Source organism: Acomys minous, assembly GCF_964271855.1.
Source record: "Acomys minous genome assembly, chromosome: 2".
NCBI classification, from domain to species: Eukaryota; Metazoa; Chordata; class Mammalia; order Rodentia; family Muridae; genus Acomys; species Acomys minous.
In genome coordinates this window covers 18,113,808-18,130,273 of record NC_140484.1, presented here as the reverse complement: position 1 = coordinate 18,130,273, position 16,466 = coordinate 18,113,808, and the positions used below count along the sequence as shown (strand labels likewise).

At 55.4% G+C, this 16,466-nt stretch overlaps 1 protein-coding gene across 5 annotated transcripts in view; it reads right to left on the bottom strand.

Annotated features, from left to right (window-relative positions):
* Positions 1-3,354: 3,354 nt before the first annotated feature.
* The window catches only part of HPS1 (HPS1 biogenesis of lysosomal organelles complex 3 subunit 1), a 32,055-nt gene continuing 18,943 nt past the window's right edge, over positions 3,355-16,466 (bottom strand). For all 5 annotated transcript variants that reach the window (XM_084754544.1, XM_084754546.1, XM_084754545.1 and 2 more), the window contains exons 15-20: positions 16,260-16,394; positions 16,101-16,165; positions 8,240-8,385; positions 5,995-6,108; positions 4,432-4,514; positions 3,355-4,025 (exon numbers count right to left, since the gene is read on the bottom strand). In XM_084754544.1, the coding sequence (XP_084610670.1) occupies positions 3,863-4,025; positions 4,432-4,514; positions 5,995-6,108; positions 8,240-8,385; positions 16,101-16,165; positions 16,260-16,394 (706 nt within the window). In that variant the 3' untranslated portion in view covers positions 3,355-3,862. The remainder of the gene's footprint in view (positions 4,026-4,431; positions 4,515-5,994; positions 6,109-8,239; positions 8,386-16,100; positions 16,166-16,259; positions 16,395-16,466) is intronic.

Genomic DNA, 16,466 nt, shown 5'->3' with positions numbered 1-16,466 from the left:
AGGTGTCAGTCCTCTGCAGGAGAAAGGCACAATCTAGAATGGCAGTGAGGGGCTTGAGGAAGACAGATAGGGGGAGGAGTCGGCGCTAGATGACCTTCCAAGATGGCTGGCTTCCTTCTCAGCCTGACCTGGAACAGAGCCTGTGAGGCAGAATGACAGGTTCAAGGCCTGCCCAGGCCTTGTTTGCTCTAAAGTTGTGACTCTCTCAGCCTTCCTGTCCTGTGTTTGTTCAAACTGACAACCTCAGATTGGCAGAGGAAGCCCCTTCATACACCCTTAAAACCCCCAGCCCTTTGCTCTCCTGAGTCTCACCCTCCTCCCCCACTGCTGTGCAGAGGGTCTTTCCTCCCACTGCTGTGCAGAGGGTCTTTCCTCCGAGTGTGCTTTGCTTGGGAGTTGGGTGTGTGTCTTCACCCCTAATAATAGCCTCTCTTTAACTGTCTGCTGTTGTTCGCCCTGTTTGTGTATTTCTCTGCTCTCAAGCTTTCCTCCCTGTCTTTTAAGTCTTTAACTGCCAGAGAAAATGATCCAGATCAACAGGAACCCTCGTCAGAAACGACTCAGACCCAGAAGGCACGGAAAAGACGGGTGAGGGCTTCTGAGAACCCCTCGACTCTCAACATGGTCATCGCATCACCCCATACAGCAGGAAGGTTTGCGCTGTCCACACATCTCTCCTATAACCTGAGTCACAAGCCACATGATCGATTAACTGTTGATATATTTAACAAACAACTGCATCTGCATTCAGCAAGTAGACCTCTTTCTTGTCATCATTCCCTAAGCAGGTAATGACTTAAATGGCATTTGAATATTAGGTGGTGTGAGCCATACAGAGATTATTTAATAGAGAGGGGATTCGAGGGCTGCGAGCAAACGCTACACCTTTTACTTAAGGGACTTGAGCATCTGCAGAGTTTGGTATCTCTAGGGGGGGTCCTGGAATACACCCCACAGAAGCCGAGGGATGACAGTATAGAAAAGTCAGGGGTATTGGTTAAACTAGACATCTTATCCCATGGGACTACTAAGACTTAAGAGAAAACTCTTATTATTTTTTTTAACTTATTTTTCATTAGTGCTTTGAGAATCTCACATCACGCACCCCAGTCCCTCCCATTTCCCTGTCCCCTCATACCTGCCCTCCACCCTTGCAACCTCTCCTCTAACAGAGAAAAAAAAATCCCATTGTGGGAGCTTTAGTGGCCCTTTGGGAGTGTCGTCTGTCTTGAGCTCACTGTGGTCCCAGGCGGGGTTCTTGGTCCTTGTCCTGGAATCCCATCTGGGCCTGCCTGGCACCAGACTGGTGGTTATCTCAGACACTAGTTTCGTGCCCAGACACCCTGGTGCTGGACTGGTGGTCGCTTAGGCTCACTTTTCCCAGGGAACGTTAGGCTGCTAATCATTCTGATGGTGACAGGTCAGAACACTGAGTATGGACATGGTCTCTCTCCTCTCTGTCACCTACTGATGCACATGAGACAAGTGACACAACACCCACACCTGCTACGCTTCTAGGGGCAGGGAAACTTAAACAATTTTAAAGCAGTATCCTAGGGGCTGGGGAGATAGCACAGTTGGTCAAATGTTCGGCACACAGTCATTGACTGCATAAAAAATCCAGGAGAGGTGGCTCTCATACACTTGTAACCCCAGTGCTGGGGGTCAGTCTGCCAGCCTAGCTTAGCTCTAGACCAAGTTCTAGACCGTCTCAAAAATACAAGGTGGTTGCCATCTAGAAAACTCCTACAGCTGGCTGGCCTCTGGTCTCAAGCACACATGTGCAGACTCTTCCCTCCTCCTGCCAGCAAATAAAATGGACATCCTAAACCATGGTGGGTAGTAGGAAAAGTTCTTTCTTTTCTTTTTTTTTTTTAATATTTGAATTTTTTTCTTTTCTTTTCTTTTCTTTTTTTTCTTCAGCCTTTCCAAATCATGGTATTAGGAGGGTCAGAGGTCAGAAACACTGTTGACAGTGTTGACAGTGTTTCTGGTGACAGTGCGTCTCAATGCCACCTTTGAAGACTTCACTCAGTGTCCAGTCTCCCAAAGCTGCTCCCTACAGATCAGCCTTCACCACAGGCGGTTCAGCCCAAGACCCGAGGCGAGGCTGGCCTTGTGCACACCAGGACGCCCACCCCCCCCCCTTCTCACAGTGCAGGTCACCCACTACTTCCCACAGGGGATACACATTCTACCGTGAACTGCCCCTTATCCAAGCTTTATCTTTTGGTCTAAGAAGAGCAGGGCTATACCCCAACATTTTGGTGGTCTCCCCTCTTTGTATCTAGGTTCCTCTTTGTGGTGTTCTGACTAAAACTGTCCCCCACAGGCCCCTAAGGAGGGGCACTCTTAGGAGGTGTGGCCTTGCTGGAGGAAGTGGGTCACTGTGGGGTGGACTCTGAGGTCTCAGAGGCTCAAGTCAGTTCTCTCCTGCTGCCTGTAGAACAAGATGTGGAACCCTCAGCTCCTCCTCCAGCATTCTGCCCGCCTGCACGCTGCCATGCTTCTTGCCAAGATGATAACAGATTAAACCTCTGAAACCGTAAGCCAGCCCCAATTAAACGTTTCCTTTTTTTTAAGAGTTGCTGTGGTCATCAGCAATGGAACCCTGAATCAGAAGTCGGTACCCCAGCCTGGGGTTATTGCTGTGTTAGGCCTGACCATGTTTCTTGTTGCCGGAATGTGGACTTTGGATTAGAAAAACAGCCGGACTCTTTAAGTGGAGCTTAATGGGCCCTCCTAGTTAGGGGCATGGAAGACCATGGGAAGATTTGAGGTTCCCACAATGCATTGCATTATGCTATAGCTATAAGCCTATGGGGGCCAGGGAGTGGCACTATTAGTAGGTGTGGCCTGGCTGGAGGACGTGTGTCGCTGGGGGTGGGCTTTGAGGTTTCAGATGCTCAAGCCAGGCCCTGTGTCCCTGTCTCCTCTACCTGTGGATCAAGATGTAGAACTCTTAGCTCCTTCTCCAGCACAGTGTCTGTCTGCTGCCGCCATGTTTCTCACCACAATGATAAATGAACCAAACTATTATCTAAACTGTAAACCAGCCTGAATTAAATATTTCCTTATATAAGAGTTTCTGTGGTCATAGTGTCTTTTCACAGCAATAGAAATCAAACTAAGACAGTACACTCTTGGTTAGAAAGGTGGGGCCGTATCCCTAAGAAGTTCTAATTTTGGGGGGAGCCTTAAAGAGTAGCATGGCCCAGTCTTCACAGTGGCCAAGTGGCCAGAAATCTTGACATAGATCTCAGAATCACTGCTCCAGGGTAGAGGAGTGTGCGCTTGGGCAGGTCGGGACTTAGCAAGGGAGTCTCAGTGTCATGGAAAAGGCTAGAAACAGGCTTGGATAATAACAGGAACCAACATTTATTGAGCACCTACTGCATGCTCAGCAATCCTCCTGAGCACCTTGCGAGGTAGGTGCTATCAGTGCAAATGTGAGGAAACACACTTCACCCAGAGTTGCAGGGGAGGGTAGCCAAGCTGGAATACTGACCAGGAGTGGGAGCACCTTTCCTTTGGGGGTAAGAAATAGCTACCAGCTTCAGAATGGCAGGAAGAGTTGACTTCACACAGCCTGAGTACTAAAGACTTTCTTCTGCTCTCTTGGGCACTCAGAGGGGCAGCTCTCCAGAGAAGCTGCTGCCATCTCTGACCGCACAGAGCTGGAGCCCAGTGGAAGCATGGCAGCCCTCCCTTCAGAAAAGGCCTGTGTGGAGGCGTCAACAGTGGGGTGTGAGAGACTGCCCTGGGGTGCTTGCCCCTCATCTAGTAGCTGCTGGGATGGGAAGAGGCCTAGCTGTGTGGGGAATGCCTGCAAGCAAGATGGCTGGAGATAGGCACACTCTGGCTAGGGCAGGGTCACTCGGGAAGCCTCCCCTAGCCGCCGGGCCAGCTGGCTGGCCTGCTGCACCAGCAGGTCAGTGGGGATGACGGAGAGGTGCAGCATCAGCAGTTCATAGCACCTGACGGGTTCCGAGGGGCGGTTCTTGCTATAGTAGCGCAGGAGCTTCCTGTAGGAGAGAGGGCAGGACTCAGGCAGGGCCAAGGGCTCCCTGGACACACAGACCTCAAAATGCCCACCCCACAGTTCTCACAGAATGACCTAGGCCGCAACAACACCTATTGCTTTTAGTCTCCAGCTCAACTTAAGGACACAGTCCTTCTCTTGGGTCTCTCTATCCGAGAACAGTGGTGTGTGTGTGTGTGTGTGTGTGTGTGTGTGTGTGTGTGTGTGTGTTCAGTAGGACAAGGCTATGCCAGCAGCAGGTCAGTAGAGACTTGTGTGTGCTTCTGTGGGATTCCTACCAGCTCTGTCTTATCAAGGTAGCTGCTCACTCTTGGAAAGGCCCATGGCAATTTGAGAGACCTTGCCACCAACACCTAGGGCACATGTGGTGCCAGGCCAGTCAGCATCACCTGTAGTAGTCACCTCCCAGCACTCCAATGGGGACTGAGTCGTCTGAGAGGACAGGCACCTCAATCATCTGCAGTTTGTAGCCCTGGGGGAGGAAGAAGACAGTCTTAGAAGGGGAGGGGGGAGCAGTGAGTTTGGGTGAAGATGGGCTTGAAGGAGCGCCGGCTGAGCACCTCACGCCTCAGTGTCTATGCCTCTTTTCTCTGGTTTCCTTGCCCAGGAGGGAGAGACAGCCACCATCATCTGACGTGTTGAAATATGGTTCAATATTCAGCTTTGACCACACTTGGAAGGTTTTGCTACCAATAGGTGGAGCTGGGTTAGTGAGGAGCTCAGAAAGGCCCAAGGAAGATGATACCAGGGTGTGTGTGTGTATGTGTGTGTGTGTGTGTGTGTGTGTGTGTGCGTGTGCGTGCGCGCGCACACGCACGTGTGCTCCAGGGTCTTGAGAAACAAAGGATTCTCAAAAGACCCCAAGTCTGCTTTGAAAGAAATGGGAATTCTGAGGAGGACTAGGTGGCAGAGAGAAGAGGATCAATTAAGCATGTGGACCATACCAGGCCTGAGTCCAGTGCCCACAGATCCTCCTGTCAGAGGCTCAGGTGGCACCACGAGGCCTGCCCATAGGGAGATGGCTCAGCAGTGTAGAGGGACCCTTGTGTGGCCTGAGTGTCACAATCAGTGGCCAAAACATGGCTTCCTGGAACTTCACTGCACGCCACTGCCCCATGGGGCTACTCTAGTCACAAAATCCTTGCCCCTTGAAGCTCTAGCCCTTTGGGGGCACTTGGGAAGCCTAGGAGCTTGAGGGATCAGGACCCCGAAATCTTGGCGCCTAGCTCCGTCATTTGGGTTTTGTGGACTTAGTCACAGTTTACCTCCGCGACAGCGGTGTGTCCCCATCTGTAACATGGGTCAACAGAACCTGTGCCAAGCATCCCCTAGGCTGTGAGGGACAGATGAAGAAGGCACAGCGCACTCTGTTCAGGTGGAGCTGTTACACCCTCGGTGAGTGCAGAAAAGAGAGCAAGGGCCAGGCCAGGAACAGGAGCAAGACAAGAGACCCTGAGGGAGGGAGGAGTGGCCTTAGACAAGCAGCAATAGCTGAGACGGGAAGTGTTGGGAGGAGAGGAAAAACAGGGGCAGTGAGGGGAGAGACAGTGGGTTCCTGTGGTGCTGCCCAGGATGGGGGAAGGGGGACCCGAGCCTGCTGGAGGCAACCCTTGCTCAGTCTGGCTAACTGTTTTGAACCTGGGTCTTCCCAGACAATGGAGGTCGTGGTGTAGCTTTTTTGTACATGCCTGGCAGTACTTAAGTAGCAGTACAGCTAAAGATACTATTGGGAGATAACGCCTTCTCCGAAGAGGAAGTGCCTCCCATCAGCTCACATCTAGGTGGACACTTCTGGACAGTGCTGCACCCCAGTGCTCTGCTTACCTGCCGTTCCACCAGGGACAAGAGGAGATGAGACAGACAGATTGAACAGCGCAGAAGAAAGGTATCCAAGGGTTTAGAGCAGCGGACAGCTCTCAGGACCGTCCTGCCCAGAGACTGGGCACACCCACCATGTCGTTCTCGAACCACAGGAAGTAGGAGCAGCGGAAGTCCCCTTCCTGGAACAGCAGCGTGGTGCAGCCCTTCTGCAGGTACCTGCGTGCCAGCCGGACCAGAGCCCAGACCTGGGGAGAGGGACACTGCTTAGAGCCGCTCTCATGGCCAAGATCTTTGTAAGGAAAAACAAAGCATAGAGCCAACGGGTTCCTAGGGCCCAGGACTTATCAACGGCAGGCCACTGGGCTCAGAGTTGTGGGAGCAAAGCATTACAGGACAGATACCAAGAAGGGCTCCCCTTCAGCTGTTGCCGGAATAACATACATGTGGAAGTGCTTCATGTAACTTCACGACACACACAACACACGCATTAGTAAACTTCTCAATGAGACCAGAAAACAACCAAGAAGGTTGTGAATAAACCCATTTGCCTGGGCTGGAGAGATGGCACAGTGGTTAAGAGCATGACCTGCTCTTCCAGAGGTCCTGAGTTCAATTCCCAGCAACTACATGGTGGCTCACAACCATCTATAATGTAAGCTGGTGCCCTCTTCTGGCCTGCAGGTAGACATGCAGGCAAAATACTGTATACATAATAAATAAATAAATAAATAAATAAATACATCTTAAAAAAAAAAAAGCATTTGCCCAAGCCTGCAGGGCTGGGAGGAGATGGTGTCGGCTCTATGCCAAGGCACTAGGGCACACCTCAATGTGCAGGGAGCACTTAGCTGTGGTGTCATCTGCTCAGGCCCCTCCCTGGAAATGCTCTGCCTAAAGCAGGTGTTGGTACCTGGGCCACCTAGGAGCAGCCTGAGCGAAGTCTTCTCTGCTAGGCTTGCCCACTCCATGCCAGAAATGACTCAGGCGTCTCAGTGGAAGAAGGGATGTGGGCTTTAATTTACACCTGACCACAACATACTATGTAGGTAAGCCTGCGAGAGACACCGGAGGCAGCTGCAAGCTCCAGGACTGCAACCTGACAACACAGATATATAACTTTAGTAACAGCCCTCCCGTCTGACTTTGCACTTGCATTTCTGGAGCTCCATAGTGAGGACATCCAGGGATGAAGACTCAGGCATGTGCACAGGCGTGTCCACAAATCTATACTAGTGACAGTCTGAAGACAATCTAAAAGTTCACTCCTCAGCAAAGGGCTTTGTGAATCATGCTACATCTGCATGATGGGCCATCGCGGGGCTGCTAAAGAGGAGGAGGCATATAAAGAGTTAACAGCGAGAAGAGGTTGTACCTGGCACAATGTGAAATGAGAAGGTTTCACTCAGCCCTGTAAATGCAGAGGGAGCAGCACTGGGGTAAAAGCAACAAAAAAACAATGGGCTAGGGTTCCCCACTGTCCCAGAGCGGGATGCAGATCTGATGTGGTAGGTGAGGAAGATGGCGGCCATGCTGTGCACAGCATTCTCAGGCCCTGCCCTGCCCCAGCTCTATGAGTTCATCTGTGTTCAGTGACCTACAGTCCTTACATCAGTGCTACGTGGTAAATGGTACCATCTCCGTAACAGATATTTGACCTAAAATGGAACTGCAATGTAACTAAACCACGCCAAGGGCACACAGGCAGCAAGGACAAAGTGTGCTTCTCAGTACTAGCCTTCTACCATTGTTTCACCTATCACGATACACTTTATGCAGACAAAATAAAAATGTAGCATTTTAGAAATGGCAGAGGTTTCCCTTTCCTTCAAAAAGAAAACCAGGAGCCGGCCATGAAGAAGAGTCAGTTAAATTAGAACAGAGAAAGATGCTTTCTTAGCAGAAACCACCCAGTTTTACACTCTGCTGGGTCTGGGTGTAGCTCAGGGGTGGAGTGCTGGCTCAGCACAGGAGTCCTTGGGCTCCATGCCTAGCACGACAAAAATTAAAGAGGTCAAATTCTGATGCCTAAATTGCTTGACCCCAGTGTTCTTTCCAGTTCAGCCAACTCGACAGATCCTTGCTGTGCATCTACTTGCCTGGCTCTAGCACTCTGGGGATGGCAGGCACACTGAGGTACAACGGGAGGGGCTGTAAACATGCTCCAGGCCAATGGGTCTGGAGGATAAGCCGCTGTAGCTAAGGAGCTCATGGCAGCCGTACTTAGGCACACAAGTAATGGTGAACAAGCATGGCAGGGTTACACTGGAAGTCATTAGCGCCTCAGAGACCAGAATGGCCTGTTTCTCCTGGGTCAGGTCTCAGTGTATCCTACCCTGACAAGCTTCAAAGAGTACCCAGGGCCAGAGGAACAGTTACCTTGGTTTTGACGAAGGCAGCCAGGGGCCCCCTGCCCAACTCCGAAGATATCTTTTCACTGCTGCTGAGGGAAGGAGCCACCATCTGCCCGGTTGTACGGTCCACATAGATGAAGTGAACCAGGCCTGGGAAATCATCCAGGTAGGTGAAGGCTTGAGTTAAGGGTCTTAAAAGCCAGGGCAGTGGGGACAGTGTGTGTGTGTGTGTGGGGTGACCGTGGTGGGCAGTGGGGACAGTGTGCATGTGTGTGTGTGGGGTGATGGTGGTGGGCAGTGGGGACAGTGTGTGTGTGTGTGTGTGGGTGATGGTGGTGGGCAGTGGGGACAGTGTGCATGTGTGTGTGGGTGATGGTGGTGGGCAGTGGGGACAGTGTGTGTGTGTGTGTGTGTGGGTGATGGTGGTGGGCAGTGGGGACAGTGTGTGTGTGTGTGTGGGTGATGGTGGTGGGCAGTGGGGACAGTGTGTGTGCATGTGTGTGTGGGTGATGGTGGTGGGCAGTGGGGACAGTGTGTGTGTGTGTGTGGGTGATGGTGGTGGGCAGTGGGGACAGTGTGTGTGTGTGTGTGTGTGTGTGTGGGTGATGGTGGTGGGCAGTGGGGACAGTGTGTGTGTGTGTGTGTGGGTGATGGTGGTGGGCAGTGGGGACAGTGTGTGTGTGTGTGTGTGTGGGTGATGGTGGTGGGCAGTGGGGATAGTGTGCATGTGTGTGTGGGTGATGGTGGTGGGCAGTGGGGACAGTGTGTGTGTGTGTGTGGGTGATGGTGGTGGGCAGTGGGGACAGTGTGTGTGTGTGTGTGTGTGTGGGTGATGGTGGTGGGCAGTGGGGACAGTGTGCATGTGTGTGTGGGTGATAGTGGTGGGCAGTGGGGACAGTGTGTGTGTGTGTGTGTGGGTGATGGTGGTGAGCAGTGGGGACAGTGTGTGTGTGTGTGTGTGGGTGATGGTGGTGAGCAGTGGGGACAGTGTGTGTGTGTGTGGGGGGGGTGATGGTGGTGAGCAGTGGGGACAGTGTGTGTGTGTGTGTGTGGGGGGGGGGTGATGGTGGTGGGCAGTGGGGACAGTGTGTGTGTGTGTGTGTGGGTGATGGTGGTGAGCAGTGGGGACAGTGTGTGTGTGTGGGGGGGGGTGATGGTGGTGAGCAGTGGGGACAGTGTGTGTGTGAGGGGGGGGTGATGGTGGTGGGCAGTGGGGACAGTGTGTGTGTGTGTGTGTGTGGGTGATGGTGGTGGGCAGTGGGGACAGTGTGTGTGTGAGGGGGGGGTGATGGTGGTGGGCAGTGGGGACAGTGTGTGTGTGTGTGTGTGTGGGTGATGGTGGTGGGCAGTGGGGACAGTGTGTGTGTGAGGGGGGGGTGATGGTGGTGGGCAGTGGGGACAGTGTGTGTGTGTGTGTGTGGGGGGGGTGATGGTGGTGGGCAGTGGGGACAGTGTGTGTGTGTGTGTGTGTGGGTGATGGTGGTGGGCAGTGGGGACAGTGTGTGTGTGAGGGGGGGGTGATGGTGGTGGGCAGTGGGGACAGTGTGTGTGTGTGTGTGGGGGGGGTGATGGTGGTGGGCAGTGGGGACAGTGTGTGTGTGTGTGGGGGGTGATGGTGGTGGGCAGTGGGGACAGTGTGTGTGTGTGGGGGGGGTGATGGTGGTGGGCAGTGGGGACAGTGTGTGTGTGTGTGTGTGTGGGTGATGGTGGTGGGCAGTGGGGACAGTGTGTGTGTGAGGGGGGGGTGATGGTGGTGGGCAGTGGGGACAGTGTGTGTGTGGGGGGGGGGTGATGGTGGTGGGCAGTGGGGACAGTGTGTGTGTGTGGGGGGGGTGATGGTGGTGGGCAGTGGGGACAGTGTGTGTGTGTGTGTGTGTGGGTGATGGTGGTGGGCAGTGGGGACAGTGTGTGTGTGAGGGGGGGGTGATGGTGGTGGGCAGTGGGGACAGTGTGTGTGTGTGTGGGTGATGGTGGTGAGCAGTGGGGACAGTGTGTGTGTGTGTGTGTGGGTGATGGTGGTGGGCAGTGGGGACAGTGTGTGTGTGTGTGTGTGGGTGATGGTGGTGAGCAGTGGGGACAGTGTGTGTGTGTGTGAGTGATGGTGGTGAGCAGTGGGGACAGTGTGTGTGTGTGTGGGGGGGTGATGGTGGTGGGCAGTGGGGACAGTGTGTGTGTGTGGGGGGGGTGATGGTGGTGGGCAGTGGGGACAGTGTGTGTGTGTGTGGGGGGGGTGATGGTGGTGGGCAGTGGGGACAGTGTGTGTGTGTGTGTGGGTGATGGTGGTGGGCAGTGGGGACAGTGTGTGTGTGTGTGTGGGTGATGGTGGTGGGCAGTGGGGACAGTGTGTGTGTGTGTGTGGGTGATGGTGGTGGGCAGTGGGGACAGTGTGTGTGTGTGTGTGGGTGATGGTGGTGGGCAGTGGGGACAGTGTGTGTGTGTGGGTGTGGGTGATGGTGGTGGGCAGTGGGGACAGTGTGTGTGTGTGTGGGGGGGGTGATGGTGGTGGGCAGTGGGGACAGTGTGTGTGTGTGTGGGGGGGGTGATGGTGGTGGGCAGTGGGGACAGTGTGTGTGTGTGTGTGGGTGATGGTGGTGGGCAGTGGGGACAGTGTGTGTGTGTGTGTGGGGGTGATGGTGGTGGGCAGTGGGGACAGTGTGCATGTGTGTGTGTGGGGGGGTGATGGTGGTGGGCAGTGGGGACAGTGTGTGTGTGTGTGTGTGGGGGGTGATGGTGGTGGGCAGTGGGGACAGTGTGTGTGTGTGTGTGTGGGGTGATGGTGGTGGGCAGTGGGTACAGTGTGTGTGTGTGTGTGGGGGGTGATGGTGGTGGGCAGTGGGGACAGTGTGTGTGTGTGTGGGGGGGTGATGGTGGTGAACAGTGGGGACAGTGTGTGTGTGTGTGTGGGGTGATGGTGGTGAGCAGTGGGGACAGTGTGTGTGTGTGTGTGTGTGGGTGATGGTGGTGGGCAGTGGGGACAGTGTGTGTGTGTGTGTGTGTGGGTGATGGTGGTGGGCAGTGGGGACAGTGTGTGTGTGTGTGGGGGGTGATGGTGGTGGGCAGTGGGGACAGTGTGTGTGTGTGTGGGGGGTGATGGTGGTGGGCAGTGGGGACAGTGTGTGTGTGTGTGTGGGTGATGGTGGTGGGCAGTGGGGACAGTGTGTGTGTGTGTGTGTGTGTGTGATGGTGGTGGGCAGTGGGGACAGTGTGCATGTGTGTGTGGGTGATGGTGGTGGGCAGTGGGGACAGTGTGTGTGTGTGTGTGTGGGTGATGGTGGTGGGCAGTGGAGACAGTGTGTGTGTGTGTGTGTGTGGGTGATGGTGGTGGGCAGTGGGGACAGTGTGTGTGTGTGTGTGTGTGGGTGATGGTGGTGGGCAGTGGGGACAGTGTGTGTGTGTGTGTGGGTGATGGTGGTGGGCAGTGGGGACAGTGTGTGTGCATGTGTGTGTGGGTGATGGTGGTGGGCAGTGGGGACAGTGTGTGTGTGTGTGTGGGTGATGGTGGTGGGCAGTGGGGACAGTGTGTGTGTGTGTGTGTGTGTGTGTGGGTGATGGTGGTGGGCAGTGGGGACAGTGTGTGTGTGTGTGTGTGGGGTGATGGTGGTGGGCAGTGGGGACAGTGTGTGTGTGTGTGGGGGGGGTGATGGTGGTGGGCAGTGGGGACAGTGTGTGTGTGTGTGTGGGGGGGTGATGGTGGTGAGCAGTGGGGACAGTGTGTGTGTGTGTGTGGGGTAATGGTGGTGAGCAGTGGGGACAGTGTGTGTGTGTGTGTGTGTGGGTGATGGTGGTGGGCAGTGGGGACAGTGTGTGTGTGTGTGTGTGTGTGGGTGATGGTGGTGGGCAGTGGGGACAGTGTGTGTGTGTGTGTGGGGTGATGGTGGTGGGCAGTGGGGACAGTGTGTGTGTGTGTGTGTGGGGTGATGGTGGTGGGCAGTGGGGACAGTGTGCGTGTGTGTGTGGGTGATGGTGGTGGGCAGTGGGGACAGTGTGTGTGTGTGTGTGTGTGGGTGATGGTGGTGGGCAGTGGGGACAGTGTGCATGTGTGTGTGGGTGATGGTGGTGGGCAGTGGGGACAGTGTGTGTGTGTGTGTGTGGGTGATGGTGGTGGGCAGTGGGGACAGTGTGTGTGTGTGTGTGTGTGGGTGATGGTGGTGGGCAGTGGGGACAGTGTGTGTGTGTGTGTGGGTGATGGTGGTGGGCAGTGGGGACAGTGTGTGTGTGTGTGTGTGTGGGTGATGGTGGTGGGCAGTGGGGACAGTGTGTGTGTGTGTGTGTGTGTGGGTGATGGTGGTGGGCAGTGGGGACAGTGTGTGTGTGTGTGTGGGTGATGGTGGTGGGCAGTGGGGACAGTGTGTGTGCATGTGTGTGTGGGTGATGGTGGTGGGCAGTGGGGACAGTGTGTGTGTGTGTGTGTGTGGGTGATGGTGGTGAGCAGTGGGGACAGTGTGTGTGTGTGTGTGTGTGGGTGATGGTGGTGAGCAGTGGGGACAGTGTGTGTGTGTGTGTGTGTGTGGGTGATGGTGGTGGGCAGTGGGGACAGTGTGTGTGTGTGTGTGTGTGGGTGATGGTGGTGAGCAGTGGGGACAGTGTGTGTGTGTGTGTGTGTGGGTGATGGTGGTGGGCAGTGGGGACAGTGTGTGTGTGTGTGGGTGATAGTGGTGGGCAGTGGGGACAGTGTGTGTGTGTGTGTGTGGGTGATGGTGGTGGGCAGTGGGGACAGTGTGTGTGTGTGTGTGTGGGTGATGGTGGTGAGCAGTGGGGACAGTGTGTGTGTGTGTGTGGGTGATGGTGGTGAGCAGTGGGGACAGTGTGTGTGTGTGTGGGTGATGGTGGTGGGCAGTGGGGACAGTGTGTGTGTGTGCGTGTGGGTGATGGTGGTGAGCAGTGGGGACAGTGTGTGTGTGTGTGTGTGTGGGTGATGGTGGTGGGCAGTGGGGACAGTGTGTGTGTGTGTGTGTGTGGGTGATGGTGGTGAGCAGTGGGGACAGTGTGTGTGTGTGTGTGTGTGGGTGATGGTGGTGGGCAGTGGGGACAGTGTGTGTGTGTGTGGGTGATAGTGGTGGGCAGTGGGGACAGTGTGTGTGTGTGTGTGTGGGTGATGGTGGTGGGCAGTGGGGACAGTGTGTGTGTGTGTGTGGGTGATGGTGGTGAGCAGTGGGGACAGTGTGTGTGTGTGTGGGTGATGGTGGTGGGCAGTGGGGACAGTGTGTGTGTGTGTGTGTGGGTGATGGTGGTGAGCAGTGGGGACAGTGTGTGTGTGTGTGTGGGGGGTGATGGTGGTGAGCAGTGGGGACAGTGTGTGTGTGTGTGTGTGTGTGTGGGGTGATGGTGGTGGGCAGTGGGGACAGTGTGTGTGTGTGTGTGTGTGGGTGATGGTGGTGAGCAGTGGGGACAGTGTGTGTGTGTGTGTGGGGGGGGTGATGGTGGTGGGCAGTGGGGACAGTGTGTGTGTGTGTGGGGGGGGTGATGGTGGTGGGCAGTGGGGACAGTGTGTGTGTGTGTGGGGGGTGATGGTGGTGGGCAGTGGGGACAGTGTGTGTGTGTGTGGGGGGGGGTGATGGTGGTGGGCAGTGGGGACAGTGTGTGTGTGTGTGTGTGGGTGATGGTGGTGGGCAGTGGGGACAGTGTGTGTGTGTGTGTGTGGGTGATGGTGGTGAGCAGTGGGGACAGTGTGTGTGTGTGTGTGTGGGTGATGGTGGTGAGCAGTGGGGACAGTGTGTGTGTGTGGGGGGGGTGATGGTGGTGGGCAGTGGGGACAGTGTGTGTGTGTGGGGGGGGTGATGGTGGTGGGCAGTGGGGACAGTGTGTGTGTGTGTGTGTGGGTGATGGTGGTGGGCAGTGGGGACAGTGTGCGTGTGTGTGTGTGGGTGATGGTGGTGGGCAGTGGGGACAGTGTGTGTGTGTGTGTGGGGGTGATGGTGGTGGGCAGTGGGGACAGTGTGTGTGTGTGTGGGGGGGTGATGGTGGTGGGCAGTGGGGACAGTGTGCATGTGTGTGTGTGTGTGGGTGATGGTGGTGGGCAGTGGGGACAGTGTGTGTGTGTGTGTGGGGGTGATGGTGGTGGGCAGTGGGGACAGTGTGTGTGTGTGTGGGGGGGTGATGGTGGTGGGCAGTGGGGACAGTGTGCATGTGTGTGTGTGTGTGGGTGATGGTGGTGGGCAGTGGGGACAGTGTGTGTGTGTGGGGGGGGGTGATGGTGGTGGGCAGTGGGGACAGTGTGCATGTGTGTGTGTGTGTGGGTGATGGTGGTGGGCAGTGGGGACAGTGTGTGTGTGTGTGGGGGGGTGATGGTGGTGGGCAGTGGGGACAGTGTGCATGTGTGTGTGTGTGTGTGGGTGATGGTGGTGGGCAGTGGGGACAGTGTGTGTGTGTGGGGGGGTGATGGTGGTGGGCAGTGGGGACAGTGTGCATGTGTGTGTGTGTGTGGGTGATGGTGGTGGGCAGTGGGGACAGTGTGTGTGTGTGTGGGGGGGTGATGGTGGTGGGCAGTGGGGACAGTGTGCATGTGTGTGTGTGTGTGGGTGATGGTGGTGGGCAGTGGGGACAGTGTGTGTGTGTGTGGGGGGGTGATGGTGGTGGGCAGTGGGGACAGTGTGCATGTGTGTGTGTGTGTGGGTGATGGTGGTGGGCAGTGGGGACAGTGTGTGTGTGGGGGGGGGTGATGGTGGTGGGTAGTGGGGACAGTGTGTGTGTGTGTGGGGGGGGTGATGGTGGTGGGCAGTGGGGACAGTGTGTGTGTGTGGGGGGGGGGGTGATGGTGGTGAGCAGTGGGGACAGTGTGCATGTGTGTGGGGGTGATGGTGGTGGGCAGTGGGGACAGTGTGCATGTGTGTGTGGGGGGGTGATGGTGGTGCCTGTGCTTGTCATGGGGCTCCAGTTCTACCAGGGGAGGCTTGGAGGACCAGGCTGCTCCTCTACACAAGCTTCTGCTTCCATTAAACCCCAGCGACCTCATTTTTCCTCAGCACCCCTCCCCCATTCCAGTCTTAAGGTCCTTACCACTCCATTTAATGTGGGCACTTCTGCACGCTGTGGGGAGGAAGGCGACATGTTCACCTGGCCATTTCAGGAGTGGATTTAAACAATGCACATCGAGCTGCTGTGTGAACAGAACCACCCAGCTGATGAATAGCCTGGCTGGCTGCCCACCTTCTCCATGACCTTGTTCTTCTTCCCCTGAGGTTGTGAGAGGGGGGGACAGATCCCATGGAAGGGCAGTGGCTTGTAGCTTCCGGCTGATCTGTCTGCTTAAGACCAAAGTCTCATGAGACTGAGCCCAGAAACATGGGAGATTTTAAACAAGAAAAGTTGTGTTGCAGGGAATGGTGGAGCATGCCTATAATCCCAGCCCTTGGGGAGGCAGAGGCAGGCGGATCTCTGTGAGTTGGAGGCCAGCCTGGTCTACAAAGTGAGTCTAGGATAGCCAAGGCTACACAGAGAAACCCTCGAACAAAACAAAACAAAACAAAAAGTTGTATCAACTTCCCCAGAAACCCAGCATGAAATAAAACTGGTTTCTATGATGCACCGATTGTATGTCTTGGAAAGAGGGACACACATCTATGGCGGGCCTCTCAGTGCCCTTACGTGCCAGCACACTGGGACCATCCATGGAGGATGACACAGGGTGTTCTCACAGCAAGAATCCTGGCCCTCCATGGAAAAGGATTACTGCTTCACTGGACGGAAAACATGATGGACGTAAAGGTCCTTGTAGATTTCTGTTGTAACTCTGGAGCAGCAGGAATTCTGAAATCTCAGCCATGGGGGCTATTCCTATAGATGGTACAATGGGACACCAGGGCAGGGGAACACATCTAGTCTCCCGGGCCCTGCCACCCTGGAGACCCCAGGCTATCTTGAGTTGGCTGAGCTAGGCAAAGGATATGACACCATGGTGATGTTCCTCTGGCTCTTCACCAACAGGAAATCCTTCCAGTCCTGAAGTCGTTCCCTGGGGAGGGAGGAAAGCCGGAAGCTAGGCTGCTGTGCACCAGCCCTGCCCACCTCCTACTCCATCACCCCTCACGTGCGCCACCCTTACTTACTTCATGAGCTTCTGGGCTTGGTCTTGCAGGTGCTGGGGCAGGTGTGGGCCTCCCCTGCTGGGTGCAGTGGCCAGGAAGCTGAGCCGGTAGATGGCACATAGCTGCCGCTTCAGCTTTCCACAGGCCTGGAGCAGCCTGGGCAGTGACACCGAGGAGAAGACACACAGAGCCCATGGCCACATACCCTCACTGCAGTAGGAGGCAGCT